The sequence below is a fragment of the Diachasma alloeum genome, unplaced genomic scaffold (genome assembly GCF_001412515.2).
Source record: "Diachasma alloeum isolate Michigan unplaced genomic scaffold, Dall2.0 Dall_scaffold_00295, whole genome shotgun sequence".
In the NCBI taxonomy this organism is placed as follows: domain Eukaryota; kingdom Metazoa; phylum Arthropoda; class Insecta; order Hymenoptera; family Braconidae; genus Diachasma; species Diachasma alloeum.
In genome coordinates, this window is record NW_021680434.1 from 353,402 (window position 1) to 376,669 (window position 23,268).

Sequence of the window (23,268 nt, forward strand, 5' to 3'; positions counted from 1 at the left end):
CTACAATGATATCGTTTTGGCAACAGATTTATGGTATTTCCACTCAATTATCCTCTCGTTGTACAATTGTGCGGTCATAATCGATAACTTCTTAAATATTTTTATCACCCACTCAAGCACATTAACGTTTAGGTACGAGATTTACATGATTATCTGACGTTGTGTGATGATTATGCTAAGGAAAGACGTTGTCTCTGTGCTTGAGCACTTGGCTAATATTCTCCATTCATATTTTCTATCGTTATATCTTCTTAGACGAACGTTTTACGTTGCTTAACGATAACTCCGATTGATCCTTCAGCTCAGGGGGCTTTAATACATAATAATTATCCATTTAGAGATGCCTGAATTACTCGATTAATCATCTTCCTCTCATTCACCCACTAGTCTATCTTACAATGTTTCTCGTTTCAATTAATAATTTACATAAATTTATACAAACTTATTCATCAGTTGTTTCATCACCCAAACAATTACTCAATCTTCTGAATACCATACAAATATATGTATATATTCATCTATATAAGATATATTTATAAATTCTTCCTCCCTGTGAAATCGAGTGTTCAATACATTATTCTCATAACTCAATTTGTTGCACACAGTTATCTTTTTTTTGCACTTTGAAGTCATAATCACATGCCAGTCAGAGTAATTGCACCTCAAGTCGTCTAAACTCATTTACTCAGGGATTTTTTCTAGTTGATTTAAGATTAAATTTTGTATATAAATATTTTTAGTTTTGTTTATCAACTAAAATTTCATCACCATGATTCGATCATATATAATATGTATGTTTTTCTGGTGGAGAATCACCAGGGGTTGGAGATGTTTTTCACGTACGTGGGATCAATGATCTGATTTGGTAGTGAAGTGGAGAAGCAGGATGAGTTTTTTGGAAATTTTTAGATTGAGAGATGCTTATGGAAAACTTATTCAGAAAGGAAATTAATTCATTTCGTTTTTCAAGAACTTTGAAAATATCTCAGGGAGTGCATTCAGGGAAAATTGTCAAGACATTTTTTAGAGACAATTTCATTAGCTACCAAATTAATTTCTTTTCATTTTTCTCCAATTGACTTGACCAATGGACTTCAAATGTGCCTTCTCCCGTATTTTTCATAATTAAGGAGCGAACATTTGTGATCATATTTAAAAAAATATTTCGAAAAAAAATACGTTGGGGATTTTTCAAAGTTGATTTTTCGATTAAAAAAAATCAAATCTCTAATTTTTAGCGGTCGAAGACGAATTTGACCTACAAAATCAGATTCCTCAGGAAAAATCAGGTGGTAAATAGTGTTTTTAAATTTTTTTTTCCCGAGGTGAACTTCCCCTTAAAGAAAATCGTCGACAATTTTACTGACAATTTCATCAGTTACAAACATATCTTTCCATTTTTCTCCATAGAAAATTTTTTCTTCATTATCCTGCAAATACCTCTCAAATTCAGTAGCGAAGTGGTAAAACGGTTCAAGTCGATTTTGACTATTCGCTAGTTTTCATTAAAAATCTCAGGATCTAAGAGGGATAGTAACATTTTTGTTACGACCTTTTTTGTAGCCCTCAATGCGCTCTAGGAAAAAGGTTTTAACAAAAATTTCGTTATTTTCTTTAGATTCAGAGATATTTCTCGAAAACTCAGCTACGGGCTAAGTCGACTTGAACTTTTTTACCGCTTCGTTACTTAATTAACGAATTAAGCGTCAAATTTAACAACAGAATGTCATAAACTACTAAAACCTTCCACAATCATTCAACCATCCCCTTCAAATTCTCAGATATGCATAAAAAACTGACAAACAAAATTAATTTACCTCATTTTATGAACAACAGAAAAATCCAAAAAACTCAACTACAAAATTGCCTCTACCTGTTTCTCCCCTCCACAGAAATTACAAAAAAAACAGCAGTTTCATACTGCCAGAGCGAAGCCCTCAGTGTGTAGCCCTCACCGGGATAAACCAAAATCAACTATAAAAAAAATTGAAAAATCGCCGGAAGAGGAATTCCCTCGAATCTCTCGATTTACAAAACAAACATTGTCTATGGCCGCTCGAGAGCGTAATTTTGGCACTATGTATCATCATTCTTCTGTCTCGATTGGTCCTCACGTGCCACAACAATATCATCACTAATTCTCGTCTGTGTATTCTCCTTTCCACGATCACCATGCTCCACGTAACAGTGCACTTGCAATTCATTGACTGTTCTCAATGATCTTGGACATATTTGGCACTTGTAGGGCAACGAATTGTCGTCGTAGCGGGTGTTTGGCACATGTAAATCACCAATTTGCTTTGTATCATTCGTATTAACTAGGGTTGACATGTGATATGCACGTGATGCATCGATATCCGAGGGCGGTGGGGGGTATTGATGAATTGTTGGGGGAATAATTGGTTCACCCTCGTCTGAGGATGTTTCACCACCACTTGCTATGTTTGGGGGGCCCATTTCGGGGTCCCATTGGCCCATTTTACTTGGATCCTTCTCGTATAATTTGTAGGCGAGTATCTGAAATCAAAATAAATGATATTTAGTTTTAAAATTAGTAAGAAATAAGATAATTATTGTTTTGTTGCTAATTGTGCAAATTGGATTGCTCTAATTTCACTTTTTGTTGACATTTTCCCACCACTTGAGACCATAATCTTTTCTCATGGATATTACACCCAAAAATTTACATTTTCAAATTCCCAGAAGTCATCTAAGCTACGCTGATATCGTTTTGGCAACAGATTTATGGTATTTCCACTCAATTATCCTCTCGTTGTACAATTGTGCGGTCATAATCGATAACTTCTTAAATATTTTTATCACCCACTCAAGCACATTAACGTTTAGGTACGAGATTTACATGATTATCTGACGTTGTGTGATGATTATGCTAAGGAAAGACGTTGTCTCTGTGCTTGAGCACTTGGCTAATATTCTCCATTCATATTTTCTATCGTTATATCTTCTTAGACGAACGTTTTACGTTGCTTAACGATAACTCCGATTGATCCTTCAGCTCAGGGGGCTTTAATACATAATAATTATCCATTTAGAGATGCCTGAATTACTCGATTAATCATCTTCCTCTCATTCACCCACTAGTCTATCTTACAATGTTTCTCGTCTCAATTAATAATTTACATAAATTTATACAAACTTATTCATCAGTTGTTTCATCACCAAAACAATTACTCAATCTTCTGAATACCATACAAATATATGTATCTATTCATCTATATAGGATATATTTATAAATTCTTCTTCACTGAGAAATCGAGTGTTCAATACATTATTCTCATAACTCAATTTGTTGCACACAGTTATCCTTTTTTTGCACTTTGAAGTCATAATCACATGTCTGTCACAGTTATTGCACCTCAAGTCGTCTAAACTCATTTACTCAGGGATTTTTCCTAGTTGATTTTAGATTAAATTTTGTATATAAATATTTTTAGTTTTGTTTATCAACTAAAATTTCATCACGATGATTCCATCCTACATAATATGTATTTTTTTTCTCTATCTGCCATGGATTAAAATCGAATTTGTATCGTTTTGGGTAGAAGTAAAAAATTTGAGAAATCTCGGAAATGGAAAAAGCCAAGACATGTTTTTTCAAGAAACTGCTATATTAATAAAAAAGGTCAATTACCTGTAGACTAGAGAGACTATTATCACAATCAGTAGTATCAATATCATTGAGATTAACCCCGGATCTCTCCATCTCGGCATAAGTTCCAAAGGGTAATTTTCCAATGCACTCGAGCTTCATAATGTGCATTTTGCTCCTCAGATGCTTGGCCAAGTGGCCATGTATTCTGAATGCAATTTTACAGTCCTCACATTTGAATGGCCTGGGATTGCTCGTTGTGGCTGCACCAAATGTCGACGTCATGCTGACTTTATTGTGATGAGACACTGATCTTTCGTGCTTTGTTAAGTGGCCCTTAGTGCGAAATGATACTGCACAGCTTTCACACCTGAATCTACGCTCGAAGTAGTGAATGTTTATGTGAAGACGTAAGTGACTTGGTTTATTGAAGACTTTGTTGCAGAAACCGCAAACACTTCGGCCTTCTTCATTAACACTGTAACAGATGGAGAAATTTCATTGCTAATTATATTGACCATTTTTCCTTAAAATTACTCATCACCGAAATAATGTTATATTTAACATTATGGGAGGAATCAACTCGTTACGTTTTTCATTACTTCACTCCCGAATTATGAAAAAAAACCCAGATCACGAATTATTGTAAGACCTTTCCAGATGTGCACGTGTGCATGTGTCAAACATAGTGCCAAAACAATGATAAAAAATAATATCAACGGGCAATCATTTCTATTTTCAAAGGGCTATTTGTGGTTTAAAATGTGCAAATTAACATATCAAGTGATAGAAATTATTTATAGATAGATGAGAATTTATTGATTTTAGAATGATTACAAATATTTTTTGAAGAACATTTCATGATGATTCATGATTTATCAGAGGTAAAACGTTGGTTTGGCTGCTTCCAGAGTCAGTATCAGTAACCCTCAACTGAATATCCAAAAAAAGTAAATTTGTATTTCGGTGTTTTTCTTTAGAGTCTCAATGAGCCCTCTATACAACTACTTTTTATGGATATTATTTGAATTTTGCATCAATCATCATCTAAAACAATATTTCCGAATATTGGGTAATACATCAGCAATACGTGAGACTACAATACACCCCGAGAATTAATTCAATCCCACAACATTGTGACTGAATTTAACCCCAGTGAATCATATCCTCCTGGCCATAATGCAAATATGAAATCAATCAATCAGTCCTACACCACCCATAAAAAGCACTGAAGGCTTTCGCCCCCCACGATTCCCCCAATAAAAACCGTCAAGACCCAACTTCAAAATACCTCATTAAAATTTCAACTCACCTGCTGTAATTAGACCCATGTCCGCTAACCGGCTGCAGGAACTCGGCCTGTGGCTTTCCAGTACTCGGCGAAGGTGACCTGAACCCAGGTCCCCCCACCACCACCTTCCTCGCCACCACATGCTTCATCCCCTCCCCGATGCTCTTGGCAAGCTCACTAATGTTCATCCCATGTTCACTCCTGGCCTCCCCCCTGGTGCCCCCGGCAATCTCCAGCACCTTCCCCTCGGCCCCCTGGACCTCGAACCCCTGGACCCTGTGCTCCCCCTTGTACCCCACACTCTCCCTCCCAGGTGACCTCACCACTCCACCCCCCTCCTTAAACTCCCCACTCCTCATCTCATTCGCAGGCACCTTAAACTCCTGACTAGCTCTCTCATACCTCCCCTCCCCACTTCCCCGTGGAACAATCTCCACCCCCCTCTCCTGGCCCCCCATGGCAAACTCGTTCTTCATCATTCCGGGTGCAGCCTCCCTTCCCGCATCGCCAAACACCTGTCGCTCCATCCCTTTGATCACCTGTGGCGCCATCTGCTCGATTCCCCTCATAATCCTCACGTCCTGACTCTCCCTCTCAGGATGCAGGGACTCGATGTCAAAGGGCCTCCTCTCCCTCACCTCAATCTTCACATCCTCCTTCTCTCTCCCCTCAACGCTTTGCATCCTACTGGGATCGGTGTAAGTAACCGTGGGAGTGCTACTGGAGTAAGAACTCCTGGAGCCAGTGAACTCCTTGGAATAGACCACTTGCTTCTCGTTCTTGGTGCTTCCCACCCTGTACTGCAGCTTCATCTTGCTGTCCATGACATGTCTCTCCGTCAAGTAAGCCTGCAGCATGTGTCCCTCATCGGGCTTCCACTCCCGTCCCTGAAGAGGCAGCCTCTCCATCGTGTGGACAATCGACTGCATGAGCACCGGTTCCGACACCGGTGTCAAGATATCCACAGGTTTGGACCTCAACGGAGGTGATGGCAGAGGCATCTGAGGTGTCTTTGTCGTCAAGTCCATGGGCTGATGTCTGGAGACCACCTCCTCCATCTCCACGTCTGAATCCTCAATCTTAGAGGACCTTATGACACTGTCTCTCGTCTCCTCAGGCAGAACTGAGGACCGACTCGACGGGAAGTAGTACCTGTTGGACACCTCCGACTGAATAACCGTTGTCGATGTCACAGTAACCGCCGAAACGGAGCAAGCGGTCGTCGACACCAGGGAAGTCGTCACCGAGGTGGTAGGGAAAGTAAGCGCGTAAGGGTAGGTGGTGGGTCTGCCCGCAGGAAGCAGCCCTGGAAGTCTCTTCGAACTCGGTTGAGACAGACTCAAAAGACTCTGAGCAGCCTCGTGCTCCTCACTCCCAGACTCGTCGCTGTCATCCCCTTCGGAGTCCTCGTCCTCGTCCGTAGACTCCTCATTAGCACCACCAGCTACCAATCTGGCGATCGCTTCCTTATCAATATTCTCGTCGCAAACTGTCGTAGGAACAGGCGTCACCCCCATCTCCACGCACTTCTTGTAATGCGCCTTCGACTTCATGTGCTTGGTCAGATTTCCTTTAGTCTTGAAACTAAAGGAACAGTGCTTGCAGGTGTAAGGTCTAACATCCGTATGAGTTCTGATATGTTTCTTCAACATAGACGGCTTCTTGCAGCGAATCCCGCATTCTTCGCAGACGTATCGGCCCCGACCTCTACCTCTCACGTAAGTGTAGTCTTCGTTGGACTCAAATCCGCCGTCAAAGATCTTGACCCTTCTCGTCTTCTCCTGGGTATCGCTTTCTAGTCCGCTGTCTGGACTCGTCGGAGTGTTCGGGCGTTGGGAAGAATGCGTCAGGATGTCCTCCTGCTTCTTCCAGGCTACAGTGTAGCTAGCTGGACGGTGTCTAGAGTCGTAATGAGCCATGTCCAAGTCCGGTGGCGCCTCCTTGCAGATCTTCCAGTTAGAGTACATGGACAGCCCGTGCTGCTGGCTCACGTACATCGGCTGTGGTCGATTCAGCGTGCAGTAGAAGACTCTTGTCGAGCACTTGAGACCCAAGTACGTGTAAGCGTGACCGTTGAGGTACAGCTGACCATACGACTTCCTCGGTCTGGGAGTCTCCGGGCTTATCAAGGGAAGGGTGTTGGCAGTGGGGGTGATACCGTGATGACGCTTTGGGGTGAAGGTTCCTGGTTTCAGCGGGAGAGAGGTTGGACGCAGAAATTTTGGGTTGGGCTCTTCTTCCTCAGGTGTTGGGTCTTTCATCTCCGGAGTTGGTGGGATTGTCTCTGGGGATTGTTCAGGCTTTGGAGGGTCAATGTTCATTATTATTACTGGAGGACCGACCTCGGATCTCATTCTTGCGCCGTTGGCGACGTAGGGCTCTGGAGACGTCGGCTTGATCCTTCCATTTTCCTGGGGCGGGGGTGAGTCGTATTTGTTCGATGATTCCTTCGGGGGAGACCTTGCGATGAAGGAATTGCCGGGGTTAACCCCATTGGGGTAGTTGAAGACTCTTTCGATCGTCTGCACCTTCTCCAGGATCTTGTATTTTCCGATATTCTTCGGATGCCTTTCAATATCGTTAGGTATGTTAGGTAATTCAATCATTGGAGTCGAAGCCAGACGACTTTTATATTTCTCCTCAAGTTTGGCAGGTACTTTAGGGCTCAAGACTCCGTTGTTAGGATTCTTGAATCCGATTTTGGGATCCTTAGCTGGACTGGCAAGATCCAGTGGTTGACCAAGGCTCATCTGAGCGTTGGACGTTGGTCCAGGTATACCAGGGACACTCGGTGTCTGCGCCCTGACTGGGCTCGCCAGATCCAGCGGTTGAGGGATGATGTGTAATCCTGGAATGCCTGGAATGACTTTGTAGCCAGTGGAGCCACTGGTCACTGGGGATATGTCTACTGTCGTCGACAGCGTGTGCGGTCCAGGCATACCAGGCACGTAAGGAATCACCTTACCTCCGTGAAGAATACTAGCTATACCTGCCTGTGGCAGGGTTAAAGGATTGTAGGCAGTGATACTTGTCAATGGATTCAAGTGTGGCTCTAGGTAACTGTAGCAGGACATTGTTGGGGCTAAGTTGGGGGTTGATATGTTTGGTATGATTGGTGCCAACATCTTTGGTGTGTTCGGCAGGGATATCGAGGTACTTGGGGTCGTCGATGGGGTACCTGGTGGCTTGTGCACCAGGGTACCACCAGAGTGGAGTCCTGAACGCACTACTATCGATGATGTTTCAGTTGTTATGCATTTGTTGTTCAAGTTATGATCGTTTGGTGGCGAATTTGTTTGTCTAGGCTCTATTCTCATGGTCTTTGTCTCACCTGTGTTATCGAGAATCCTCACTTCACCACCGAACATCTGAAGTGAATTTGGTCGCGGGTATTTCGAGAGCTCCTCGAGAGATCGCAAAGTCGTGGGAACACTATCTATTCTCGACATTTTGGGCGGAGGTCCGTACGCATCTACTAGTCTCGTAGTTCCTAATAAAGGACCCGGGGAGGGAAGCGGTTGGACTGTGTTGTAAAAGTCTGCTTTACCGTCATAATCTTCTTTCTTATCTAAGTCTAACTGGAAGTCTCGTTTTGGGGAGTCTGAAACTTTGCAATAGTACCTTCGATGCGCTTCTAAATTATCTAAGCTTGAGTACGAGATTCTGCAGGAGGGACAGGTAAAGCTGTCTTCCTGAGGCTCTGGTGTATGTTCTGGTGTTTGAGTTCTTGTCTTCAGTAATAGATCCTTTATGATTGAGCCCTCGCCGTTCGGCTGGCTGTTAGTCGTTTCCTCCTGCGCGAAGCTCTCGCTGTAGCAACGCTTTCTGGTCGTTTCGTCGCCAGTCAGGTTCAATGGCTGCTCTGGCTTCCTACAGCCGAGAAAATACTGCCGCCTTCGCAAGAGCTTCAGTAACTCCGGGTCCATGTCGTCCACTATCGCTTGATTATCCGTGATTATCTTGTCGATGTGCTCTTGCACTTGTTCCGGATTTGGTTTTATTGACGTTGAAGACGAACTGTTGGAAGAGCTTGGGGGTGATGGCGGGGTTATCTCTGGCTCGCTGTTCACGCATTGGAGGGCTGTGTGGAACTTTGGCTTGTAGATCTTTCCAGTCTTTACGGTTTTTGGATTTTGGACTGCTGGGGTGGATGCGATTGATGATGGCGGTGGAGGAGGTGTGCCTGTACCGTTGCTCGCGCTGTCTGAGAGACTCATGTCTGAGTCCTCGGAGACTTTTCCGGTATCGACACCCTCCATCTTAAGCGCGTGCGCTCGAGATCTGCAGTGTTTATATAAATTTGATTTTGTTTTGAAGGCAAAGCCACAGGGCACGCAGGGATAGGGTCGCTCATTTGTGTGGGCACGGATGTGTTTCTGGAGGACACTTGGCTTCGCGCAGGAAAGCTTGCAGTAGGGGCAGACATAGCCAGACTTCTTGGACTCTGCTGGCTCGCTTTCATTGGAATCTAGGGGTGTTTCGTCGGTTTTGGAAGACTCTTTTGGGGGCTTTGGGGGGTCACGATTCCTAGGAGGCTCTGAGGTGGTGGTTGGGGTAACCAGCGGAGGTGGGGTTTCCGTCTTGACCTCCAGGGGTGCCACCACCTCAGTCGTTGCCATTTTCTTGAATTTTTTGTGAAGGTACTTTGGCTCGCCATCGTTGTTGTTGTTTGTACTTGTGTTGTTGTTGTTATTTGCCAACTGTGGGTCTGTCATTGCCACAGGATGAAGGTCTGGAATTCAAAGGAGAGCATTGGTTATTAGAGGGTCTTTGAGGGGGCTTCTGAATTTATTCGTTTACTTATTTATCTGAGACCCAACGGCCGGGGCCGATTAGAGGGTCAAATCATGATACAATGAACACGTAAATGTATGTGAAATTGAATGGAATATCACGGGGAGTATCCGCTGTATCGCAGACGAGATTTATTTGAACTCATTTGGTGGAGTCATACAATGGAATTGTCAATTGCGATGAAAAGCTCCATCAAATAGGAACAAACACACAGATTTATCGGAATTAAATGACTCGATTGATGTCATAATTAGTGACATCATCATGATCGTTTATGATTGATAAAACGTCTGGATCTACTTGTTCAAATGACTTGGGGATTTACTGTTTTATGGATGGAGTCTACCACTAAAATAGATCATTTTCTGAACGCACTTGAGGCTTCCAGACACTCGGGTATCGGGAGGAGGTGATATGTATTGCGAAACCGGAAGCAACTGAGTTCAACAGTTCAAAACCACTGGCAATGCTTGCACTTGTGTATCCTGTTCTCCCTCGTGGGGAGGGAGAGGGGAGTGGAATAGAGGAATATCCAATCAGAATTAATTATCATTCATAATTAAACTTGACTGGTAATACGAGGACTGCCATTGAATTTGATAACCGAGAATCGCTCCCTCATTCATTCGATACTCAATCACTTTTTATCATATTTTTTATGCCCGGAGAAAAAGGGGGAATTATTCGCTGATGTGAGAAATCGTTTGTACGTCGAATTGACGCATTATGTTGATGCACAAGAATTTGATTATTTCATTAAATTGTATCTGCGTCTTTTCCGAGATCTGATGGACAACTTTGAACTTTATTTTTTCTTTTCTCGGAGATTCTGGGGATTGACGTAGGAGGGTCACAAATGGAAACGTTAGACGTTTACGTTGACATTGCGCATGAATAGAATGCAACAGTCGGTGGGAAAAAATGTCGTGGTGATTACGTTTGAATGTCAGTAGTTGGGAAGTGGGGGGAGATAATGAGTTCACTGAGAGAAAAAGGAACAAGTTCTTAAACAAGTCTTGTTTGGGCGAAGGAAATCGTTAGTGGAAAATTACCAAAAAATAATTGTTTGAATAATAACTGTTCGAATCTGAAATTTGCTTTCATAACATTATTATTATTTCATTTAAGAATTCATTTTTTGTCGGTGATTATTGAATAGCCGAAATGATAAACCACCATCCCTCGTTTTATATAAAACGAGCATTTGTTTCTTGCTTGCGCAGAGAATAAAATTTTGATTATTTGAGGTTCTGTTTCTGTTAAAGAAATGTTCTTTTAAAATCATTAATGAATCTTCATTTGATCAAAATAAATTCTTCATCGATAATAAATCAAGAGTTTTCTTACATTAAGATTTTTTAAATTTGAACTCAATATATTTCTTCTCAACTTAATTCATTTCTTCATTTATTCAGTTATTTGCAATGAATAAATTGTTTATTTGATATAATTAAAACTTTTCTTTTGAAAGAAATAAATAAGTAAAAATGTTCAAATAAAGATTTTTATTTGATTAAAATTAACAATTTTAATGGATGTACCTTGCAATGCATGTCTCGAAAGTTTGTATTTTTAATTCAGCAATAGTTGACTTGGAAATAATGAAAAGTGAAATAACCACTCAATCATCCAAATCCAATGATTGAACTTAATTTCCCTTTACAATTATTCCAACGAGATACTCGAATTATTTGAACGCCCGAGACTCCATGCACACGGAAAGCATAAACAAACACCAATTAATTAATTAATGACGTGAACAACCGCAGCTCGCACTCATCCATTCAATTTTCCACGCATTTTTGCCTCGATTACCCTCGGAATACTAATTAAACCCTCCACAAATGATTGCTGTACGCATTTTCAATTCAACTGTCAATAATGCACTCCACACGATTCCCGGAAGTTTTGCTATGGAGTAAATAGAGGATAAAAAATGGGAGAAAAAGTATTGAGGCAAGACATAATACTAATGTACGACGCAGAAGATTAGTTGAGGATTCTATATTCTATATCCACGTGGAACAGAAACCACGATGGAATGAAAACATTCGTTGTTCATAAATGAGTAATTGAACTAACCCCCGCTGACCCGCACGACCTACACAAGACCCTCATATGATCCCCATGACCCTTATTTGGATCACGGTGATCCTTAGGCCGACCCTTGCGACCCTTAATCTAACCCTCGTGACCCTTATTCCGACCCGCGTGCCCCTAATTCCGACCGCCGTGAGCCTTATCCTGACCCTCGTGACCCTCATCCCGACCCTCATGGCCCTTATTTCAACTATTAACTCATCATCTTGTTAATATTTTTCAAAGCAACCAATATTTGACAATGCAAGACAAACCATGATTTCATCCAGCTCTTGAACCGTATTACATTGAACTCAAGGAAAACTGAACATGTGTCAAATTTAGAAATATCCATAATGTTCTTGTTTGGTTAAAAATTCTCGGTTATCCTCAATCCCCAGGAAAACTATTATTGAATATGGCGCAACAAATACGTCTATACGATTATTGCTCACTTTGTACAACTCGCGGTTCGATGCTTTATCGATACGTAAAAATTCCCCCCCCCCCCTCCCCCCTCATTGTGCTATTACTTTTCCGTGAAACAGCGTGACAAAAACAGAAGTCCACCGAGGCCAACTTGCACTACCAGCTGGTCATTGGTGTGAGTGTGCGGTCTTGGGGAATTGCTTGTTGTACTCTCATTCGAGGAAAGAGGGAAATCCATTAATTGGAGAAGTTAAACTTCCTTGAGAATTACAAAACATGCTGGGTTGGGTGTCTTGAGAGGACAATTCAATAGAACTTTTTTTACAAACCGCGAATTGATCGCGGTAACTAATTATTTTAGGTGTGAAATGGCAAAAGATTTTTATAGCTGTAAAAATGCTGTACAAGAAATATTTCTTGTCGTTCTCTTCTAAAATCTCTCGTTATCAGGATAATTTCACTTTTATCAAGATGTGAAACACCAACGGTTCTACCTTTTCCCAGTTGACCACTGAATTCGAAATAATTTCTCGCTCACAAACAGCTAATAATTTCTGTTGAAATATCCGGTGACCTCATTGTATTTCCTTGGAATCGATTCCCCATGAAATTCTGGGAGATAAGTTTATTTTTAAAATTCATTTCAGTGGTTCAACGACATGATGAAACCAGATAATTTGATTTCCTCGGGAGTTTTCCTCGCGTCTCGGTGAATATCACGATCTAAAGCGGATACCGTCAATGTACCAGTAACTGCCAGTAACTGCCAGTGCCCCGGTTTCTGACACCCTCAGTGATTTTTTAATGGATTGAATTTAAAATTTATCGAGGAGGAGTAAACAAATTTTCTTAGTGCGGAGGACATTTTTTATTCCTCCAGTCAGAAAGACAAATTCATTTAATCATTCATCTGGCAAAATACCAATCTCAATTGATGCAAAAGAGTATTAACTATCTACTCCGTGCGTTGATTTAACGAATTATTAAGAAAAATTACTTGACCCTCATTAAAGACACGCAAATCTACTGGCATTAACTGGTGCATTGACGATACCAATTTTCCTAACAAAATTTTGTGTAGCTCTTAATCTACTCTATAAGAATCGGCGTCCCTCTGCAATCCCAATATATTCCTCATAAAATAAAAACTGAAATCAATCCATGAACGATCATTCGATGCTCTCATTTCTCAACATAATTTCCACAAAAAATTAAAATATTAACCAAACGAATTTTTTTCAGAATTCAAAATTAAATTAATTACGTAAAAAATTGAAATAATCACCAAAAAAATGTTGGGATGATTCAAATGCACATTATTTAAATCAAGTCGACCTACTCTATAAAAATCGGCATCACTCTGCAATCCCACTATATTCCTCATAAAATAAAAACTGAAATCAATCCATGAATGATCATCCAATGCTCTCATTTCTCAACATAATTTCCACAAAAAATTAAAATATTAACCAAACTGATTTTTTTCAGAATTCAAAATTAAATTAATTATTCCAAAAATTGAAATATTTACCAAAAAAATGTTGGGATGATTCAAATAAACTTTACCTAAATCAAATAGACGTACTCTAAAAAAATCGGCGTCTCTCCGCAATCCCACTATATTCTTCATAAAATAAAAACTGCCATCAACCCAACGGTAATTGTATTGTATTGTTCTCAACCTAACTTTAAAAAAAAAAATTAAAATATTTCAAATTGAAAATTAAATCAATGACTAAAAAAATTACAATAATTACCAAAATGTTGGCATGATTCAAATAAACTTTACTAAAATCAACTAGGCATTTTCTCGGCTTGCACCTTTCGAAAACCATTAATGACACTCACCGAGTGTGTGCAGTGTCCCCGCCTGGCGGGAGAATCCCGCAGTCAGCGCGACGACTCGACTAGCTGGAAAGTGAGTCACGCACGAGGACTTACTTGGTCGCACACGTCTGCGCTTGGGATTCCCCCCTGCCCCTGCGCCGGTGTCCGCGCTATCTTTCCGCTGACGCCTCCGACAACATGACTCCACTCGCCCCCCCCCCGGCCCCCAGGGGCCGCGCACAACCAACGAGACCCAACACAAATGAACGGAGATGACTCCACCGAGATGATTCTCCGTCCTCCTTCCTCGTTCCGAATGTACTTGATGTGCCCCCACCCAACTGAATGCCACTACCACTTGCTCGACACGGAATCCAACGCTGTCCGCAAACTGTTGAGAGACTGGTGTTCGGGTGATTGGGTCACGCACCCCGGGTTTTACTGTGGAAAATCGTGCCCTAGGACGTTCACGGACGCCGGGGATTCCCACTTTTTTAAGCGGGATTTCCATTAGTTTTGGGGGATTAAAGTTTCATTTAAGGATTTGTACTGATTGAAGTAGCGATTTGGAGGTTTTTAATGGTCGGGTTAGTTATTGTTCAAAGAATTACTTCTTTTAACTTTGTTTTTTTAAAATAAATATATCGTTGTCGTAGCCCCAAAGGGGCGTAACAGCCATGTTTATGTTTGGCTATACGGCGACGATATGAAAATGATATTGTCATGAAAATCGTTTGAACTTTTGAAATAGCATGTTGCGTTTAGTAGTGCGTAAAGTTCCACTTTTTCGTACGCACGGGTAACACATCCTTTTTAGCGATTTGGAGACCTTTAATCGTCGAGTTAGTTATGTTGCGAAGAATTACTTCTTTTTAACATAAAAAAAAAATATATATATCGTTGTCGTAGAGCCAAAGGGGCGTAACAGCCATGTTTATGTTTGGCTATACGGCGACGATATGAAAATGATATTGTCATGAAAATAGTTTGAACTTTTGAAATAGCATATTGCGTAAAGTAGTGCGTAAAGTTCCACTTTTTCGTACGCACGGGTAACACATCCTTTTTAGCGATTTGGAGACCTTTAATCGTCGAGTTAGTTATGTTGCGAAGAATTACTTCTTTTTAACATTAAAAAAAATATATATATATCGTTGTCGTAGAGCCAAAGGGGCGTAACAGCTACAATATGAAAATGGTATTGTCATGAAAATCGTTTGAACTTTTGAAATAGCATATTGCGTTGCTAATGCGTAAAGTTCCACTTGTCGAGTTCACTGCAGGGATAGCCAAATCCATAAAATACAATTACCGTTAAATATTGTAGCCGTCAATTAGTTAGCATCACTGTTAAATTTTTTAATTATTCAAATATCATCAATTTAAATATTCAAATTTTCGAGCTTCGCTTTACGCACACAAAATTGATTTCATCGCAGAGTGGCGCCATCGTTTCAGGAGTAAATGAGTTCCGCCTTTTGGTGGAAAATAGATTCTTCACAACTTCTCCATAAAAAAATCAAACTCTTCAAAAATTGCCAGATTTCAATTGCTTATAAATCTCCCTCAAACCGTAACTTTCCAAATTTTTGGGGATCTTCAATTTCAAACCCGTAAAATTGAAATGCTCGAATCATTGCAAAATGGGAAGAGCTTGGATATTCTCAAATTAATGGGGCGAGTTCTCTGTCTTTATTTCGCAAATTTTTTCGAATCATCCCTGAATTTTTGAACATCTTCTAAAAATGTACAAGAATTTCTTCTTCGAAAAGAAAACCGGTAGTCGAATGCTTTGAAAATTATCTCGGTAAAATGTCCATGAAATTCATGACATGAATGAATATTATAGGATTTGATATGATAATTATGTGATTATTTCAGAGTCAATACGTGCCAGGAGTGAATGGAATTTCCCGGAACAGGAGGAAATTCACGGGGGAATGGGGATTTGAACTGCGGACCTGTAATTACGCATCATGCGGTTTTTATCTACGACTGATTAACGAGTTTGATGTCCTATTGGTAGTGCTGTTGATTCGTCATTGTGGTATCTAAGTCCATAATCACGATGCAATTGCGTCATATTGTGAATGAATTCTTAGTTCCTCATTTTTTTCTTCAATTTTTGCAATGACAATTAGTTTCTAGTGCCTTTATCAGGTGACTGTCTCAGAAATGAGTGGTTTTACGAGGAAATGACAAGAAACCTTTTCCATCGAGAATTTTCCCAGCTACAAGAAAGGCTTTATGACATTTTCTCCTGATATCACACATTAACGAGATAATCGACAGTTTTAACTCGGCGATTATCTCAGGAGTGAGTAGGTTTAAGGGAAAATGGCATAAGATATTTTTTATAGCCCAGAAAATTCCCCACAAAAAAGATCTTCCGACATTTTGTACTAAAACCACTCGTTACCGGGATAATTTATAATTAAGAAGCTTTCAAAGCTAGTTGCCAGAACCAATAGGCTGATTCTAACGGAATTTTTGGTTGTAGATGGTATTTTACTGATCATAAAAGAATTATTATTCAATTTTTGCAACATAATTACTCAAATTTAGTAGTTAAATTTGATTTTTTTGACTGAGAACTTAGGAATTTCAGAGAACTCGAGAACTGAGAATTTCATTTTTTTGACTGTTAAAATCCGTTTAAATCAAGAAGCATTAAAAAATGATAGAGTTCTGGAATAATTGACCATTAATTGTATATTGATTGACGCAAAGTGTCAGAAGTAGATTAATTCTAGAACAGGAAACACTGTAAATCAAGAACAAAAATCTTTCTAATTTGAGAACCCGAATATTCTTTATTCAAGAATGTGAAGGTTTTTATGTTAAGAATCTAAAACTTCTGAATTTCACAACTAAGATTTAGTAAAAATAAGAGAAAATCTGTCTCGATTGAAGGACAATCATGTAGATTTGAGAAAAAATTACTGACAATTGAACTTGGTTCTCATTTTTAGAGAAATTGTTATTAAAATAAGTAAAAATTCCATTTATTTCCGGGATTTATTGCTCCTCAGATTTCAGTATGACAGAAAAACCCAAAAGTTGTAAATTTAAGAACCAAAAGTTTCTTAAAATAAAGGAGATGCATTAATTTAAACATAATCCTAATAGACTTGAGTAAAAATGACTGAGAATGAAACTTTTTTCTGTAATTGTCCAGAAAATTCTCCGAAAATCAGTGAAAATTCAGGTAACACCTTTTCTAAATTCTGAATCTATTGAAATGATTCTGATTCATATTCTTCTGATTCTGAATCTATGTTGAAAATCTATTTTTTTCCCTCTAAATCGCATTCAGTGTCACTGTCCTGAAAACTCAAGAATATATTACCGTAATTTTCTGGTTTTCTATTCATTTTCAGGGAAAAATGGAACTGAAATTTACAGTTCTCTTTGATTTCCCCACGAAATTCTGAATTTTCAAAGCCGAAATTCCTTGAAATTTCAGCGGTTATTAAATTCGATGAAAATTTCTAAAAAGTGTACCAGAAATTTCAGACAAAAATTGTTAACAGTGTATATGATTTTCAATTATCACAATAAATTTGAAAATTCAAGTTTTCATAGAAAAATCAAGGATTCTTCAACATGAAAATCGTTTTCAAGTGAAGCTGAATTCAACCTCACAACATCGAAAATTCAGTCGACGCTGTGACTGAGATTTCAAGAAATGTCCAAACAGCGCAATTATTTTCCTCAAACAGCCGCGCAAAATTGGGTCAAATGAGGTGAAAGCGATCTCCCCGGGAGTAAAAAAAAATCACAGTCCCCATACCCCCGAGCTGATGACTCTCAAAACCCGACCGAGGGCTGAACTTCCAGAGCAGTTAAGCCGATCATTGTCATGATAATACCGAGTAAGGGCTTTCCACATTATCCGGAAGGCAACAATGAATACCTCTACCAACTCCCTGTTGTTACCCTCAACTAACCCATCATTCCCCGAATTCCCCGGCACGACAGATGGATTAACCCCACTCACACTATCGGCGTCTATTGAATCTCATCGAAGAAAAAAAAAACACATCATTGCATTCATTTTTCATTCCGGGTCACAGTGAATTTTTTTGAAATTCAAATTAGGGTGAAGCTATTCGAAATCCAATAACACGACTGTCGGATCTTATCGATGATACAAGCGATTGTATCGGCTGGGTAAATAAATTCAATTGTTTTCTCGGTGGAATTGATAACGGAATCTTATCCCGTACCGAGAATGAAACACCCGGGAATTCCTAGATATTGAGTGACCAATTATCGATTATTGACGGGGGATTCTCTATCAATAGGATCGATCGGGGGAATTTTATCGTCGATAAGTTGTAGAAGAATTTCTTTCACCCAATTATTACTTGAGGGAGTTCAATTACACGTGAACGGATTAATTTATCGCGTGTTTTTGTTGAACATCAGATTATGTCGATAATTGGCGGTTTTGAAAAAGATGTCATCAGACGTTTTTTGTAGGAAGTTACGTCGATGTAAAAATATGTGAGGGTCAAGGAACCCTTAAACAATTTCACAGTTCAGAAAACTTTTTTTTATTGTTCGTTGAGGGTCAAATGGTGGTTGAGGATCAAATGGATTAGAGTAGAGTTAAAAGGAAGGTTCATTTGACCCTCAACTCCAAACCTTAAGGATCGTTTGACCCTCGATTAAAAACAAAAAAAAATTGACTCTTGCGTTTTGAGAGACAAACGATCCTCGAAAAAATTTGGAGTTGAGGGTCAAGTAGCCTTGAAGGTCAAATGGATCGGAGTAGAGTTGAAGAAAGGTTCATTTGACCTTCGACTCCAAACCTTAAGGGTTGTTGACCCTCGATTAAAAACAAAAAAACGACCCTTTTTTCAGTTTGAGAGCCAAACGACCCTCTAAAAAATGTGGCGTTGAGGGTTAAATGGTTTTGAGAGTCAAAGGACCCTTTAACAAATTTGGAGTTGAGGGTTAAATGGTTTTGAGGGTCGAACGACCCTCAAGGACGTTTGGAGTTGAGGGTCAAATTATCTTAAAGGTTAAATGGATTTAAGTAGAGTTAAAAGGAAGGTTCATTTGGCCCTCAACTCCAAACATTTTTAAGGGTTGTTTGACCCTCACGTAAAAACAGAAAATTGACCCTTTTTCGTCTTGAGGGGCAAACGACTCTTTCAGAAATTTGAAGTCGACAGTTAAATGGGCTTGAGGGTTAACCGACCCTCAAGGACATTCTGAATTGAGGGTCAAAAAATTCTTAAAAACATTCAAGGTTAAAGGTCAAATGATTTAAAGGGTCTGCCGAAGTAAAAAAGGGTGAAAGGGTCATTTGACCTCCAGTGCGAAAATACTCTTGCCTCTCAAAGGGATCAGAGTAGAGTAATGGTAACGATAATTTGACTCCGAACCCTACACCTCTTCAAAGATCGTTTGACCCTCAAAAAAACCCTCACCTCCAAACATCCTTACCAATCCTTCGACCTTCAACTAAAAATAAACAAACAAAAACTTTCTTCAATTGTGGAAAAAAAGGACGAAAGAAAATTCGATCTAAAATCCAAGCCCAAAGTCCCGCCCCCCCTCATTAATTTCCCCCCGCACCCCTCTAAAAACCCCGCGATGTTCTCGTTAAAAGTCGACACTGTGCGAGACCATCAGGCTCTCCTCTAGGTTCACCTGTCGTCATGGCAACGCCGCAGTTTGCCGTTCACTTGTTACTCCATCTCCCGCAAAATACCCGACGCCCTTGCAAGTCAAACATCCCCTCCATCGCCCGCCGAGGGTTTCCCCAAGTGTCTCACCCGTAAAAACTGCGCGAACCTAAACCTAAACAATCCTTCCCCCGAATGGAAATAAAACGGCCAAATGGAGACTAGACTGGACCGGACTAGGCCGTCTTCCTGCTTACTCACCATAAACTGAAACCCCCTTGACACCCCATTCCACCCCTTGTCGTCTCTCCCAAACCGTTCTACTTCGTTCTTGTCTATTTCAGAATGAAAAGAGAAGGAAAATACCGGTGAACCCAATAACACTGGGTCCCTCTCTCTCGATCTCGTTATCCACTTATCCATCGCGTCAATCTGTTTGCTATGCAAATCTCGTCCAACAGTTGTATTGCTGACGTGGGCCCCTCTGTGATCACCAATACAACGTTCAAACGATCAGAAAAATAACACAATCGAAGATAGAGGAAAAACGAGAACAAAGAACTTATTCGAAAGCAAGTGGAAAATTGATTTTGGAGTAATATAGTATAGTTTTTTAATAATAAATTAGCAATGAGCTTCCGAATGATCATTTTGCACATTATCGCCTGCTGTAGTATGTACTTCATCGTTTTATATCATTTTATTAAATTCAATGAAATTTCTTCCTTGAAGAGGAATCAATAGAAATGATTTGAGTGAGGAAATTTTTTGTTGATTTATTGAAAATTCGAAAATTGTTCAGGATTTGAGGGTTTTTGACAATCAAATCATTTTTCTTTTGTTGAAGGAACGGTTCAATAATTGAGAAATCAAAATAGTTTCACGAAACAATTGGAAAATTGCTTTTATGTTAATATAGTATAGTTTTTTGCTAATAAATTAGTAATATGCTTCTGAATGGTCAGTTTGCACATCATCTGCTTCTATAGTATATAATTCATCGTTTTATATCATTTTATTAAATTTAATGAAATTTCTTCCTTGAAGAGGAATTTCTATTGTAAATTCGATTTTTATGGAAGAGGAATTAATAGAAATGATTTGAGCGAGGAAAATTTTTGTTGATTTATTGAAAATTCGAAAATTGTTCAGGATTTGAGGGTTTTTGACAATCAAATCATTTTTCTTTTGTTGAAGGAACGGTTCAATAATTGAGAAATCAAAATAGTTTCACGAAACAATTGGAAAATTGCTTTTATGTTAATATAGTATAGTTTTTTGCTAATAAATTAGTAATATGCTTCTGAATGGTCAGTTTGCACATCATCTGCTTCTATAGTATATAATTCATCGTTTTATATCATTTTATTAAATTTAATGAAATTTCTTCCTTGAAGAGGAATTTCTATTGCAAATTCGATTTTTATGGAAGAGGAATTAATAGAAATGATTTGAGTGAGGAAATTTTTTGTTGATTTATTGAAAATTCGAAAATTGTTCAGGATTTGAGGGTTTTTAACAATCAAATCATTTTTCTTTTGTTGAAGGAACGGCTCAATAATTGAGAAATCAAAATACTTTCACAAAACAATTGGAAAATTGATTTTATGTTAATATAGTACAGTTTTGTTCTAATAAATTCGCAATATGACGAATTTATTAACAATTAAAGAGACAATTACTCTTATCCGTTGATCTCCCATTACCATTTCTCAATGATAACGATGCTTTCCTATTCATATTTTTCACGATAAGCGCAATGAAAATGTGATTACCGCATTCTATTTCTCCACGTTAAATCACTGATTATTCTACAATGATTTTCTTATTTAAACTTTGGAGGTGAAAAAAAAATATCATAAACTCATGTTTTTCTTATTTCTCGGTTGAATTTGATTCTCTATTTCCAATTATCAAAAATGGTTTTGAAAATCTGAAATAATTAGAAAGTTTCTCTTTGAGAAATTCATGAAGTGATTGAGACACTAAAATTTTCGAAGATCGCCAACTTGTTCATGAATAATTTATGAGCGATTATTCTTCCACTCACGAAACAATTTTTTTGAAATCGTCTTCAATTGAAAAATCCCCAAATCAAGACGAACCTTTTTCAATTTTTGATATAATTCGGATATAGGGGAGGGTAGAGTAAAACGAACTTTCGACTTTTTTTTGACATATTCATGACGTGTTGAATTGTTCATGAAATAGAATAATTCTATTTTTCAATTTAAAAATAATGATTCGTCTTTCTGATGAGCTTCGACTGAGCTCAATTGATAAATCTGTTTCTCAGTCAATTATAAATATTTCTAAAAAAGTCAAAAGTGTCCATTTTACCCCACCCACCCCTATTCAAAAAAAATATCAATACCCAAAACTCCACGTATGAGTAATTCCACCGCAAAAACATCTCCAAAATTGATACAAAAAATTGAATGCACATTCCTCCACTTGGAAAATCCCCAGATCAAATAAAAACGAACCTTCTTCAATTTTTGATATAATTCGCATATAGGCGAGGGTAGGGTAAAACGAACTTTCGACTTTTTTTGAAATATCCATGACGTGTTGAATTTTTCATGAAATGGAATAATTCTATTTTTCAATTGAAAAATAATGATTCGTCTTTCTGATGAGCTTCGACTGAGCTCAATTGATAAATCTGTTTCTCAGTCAATTATAAATATTTCTAAAAAAGTCAAAAGTGTCCATTTTACCCCACCCACCCCTATTCCAAAAAAATTATCAATACCCAAAACTCCACGTATGATTAATTCCACCGGAAAAACATCTCCAAAATTGATACAAAAAATTGAATGCACATTCCTCCACTTGGAAAATCCCCAGATCAAATAAAAACGAACCTTCTTCAATTTTTGATATAATTCGCATATAGGCGAGGGTAGGGTAAAACGAACTTTCGACTTTTTTTGAAATATCCATGACGTGTTGAATTTTTCATGAAATGGAATAATTCTATTTTTCAATTGAAAAATAATGATTCGTCTTTCTGATGAGCTTCGACTGAGCTCAATTGATAAATCTGTTTCTCAGTCAATTATAAATATTTCTAAAAAAGTCAAAAGTGTCCATTTTACCCCACCCACCCCTATTCCAAAAAAATTATCAATTCTCAAAACTCCACGTACGATTAATTCCACTGGAAAAACATCTCCAAAATTGATACAAAAAATTGAATGCACATTCCTCCACTTGGAAAATCCCCAGATCAAATAAAAACGAACCTTCTTCAATTTTTGATATAATTCGCATATAGGCGAGGGTAGGGTAAAACGAACTTTCGACTTTTTTTGAAATATCCATGACGTGTTGAATTTTTCATGAAATGGAATAATTCTATTTTTCAATTGAAAAATAATTATTCTGTTTTGTGATGAACTCAGACCGAGCTCAATTGATAAATCTGTTTCTGAGTCAATTATAAATATTTCTAAAAAAGTCAAAAGTGTCCATTTTACCCCACCCGTCCCTATTCTAAAAAAATATCAATACCTAAAACTCCACGTATGATTAATTTCACCGGAAAAACATCTCCAAAATTGATACAAAAAATTGAATGCACATTCCTCCACTTG

At 38.7% G+C, this 23,268-nt stretch overlaps 1 protein-coding gene across 1 annotated transcript in view; it reads right to left on the reverse strand.

The window, feature by feature from the left end:
- Positions 1-1,611: 1,611 nt before the first annotated feature.
- Positions 1,612-23,268, reverse strand: part of LOC107039285 — a 22,295-nt gene continuing 638 nt past the window's right edge. Inside the window, exons 2-4 of the mRNA XM_015258829.1 lie at positions 4,923-9,633; positions 3,653-4,088; positions 1,612-2,517 (exon numbers count right to left, since the gene is read on the reverse strand). Coding sequence (XP_015114315.1) covers positions 2,077-2,517; positions 3,653-4,088; positions 4,923-9,616 — 5,571 coding nt within the window. The 5' untranslated portion in view covers positions 9,617-9,633 and the 3' untranslated portion in view covers positions 1,612-2,076. The remainder of the gene's footprint in view (positions 2,518-3,652; positions 4,089-4,922; positions 9,634-23,268) is intronic.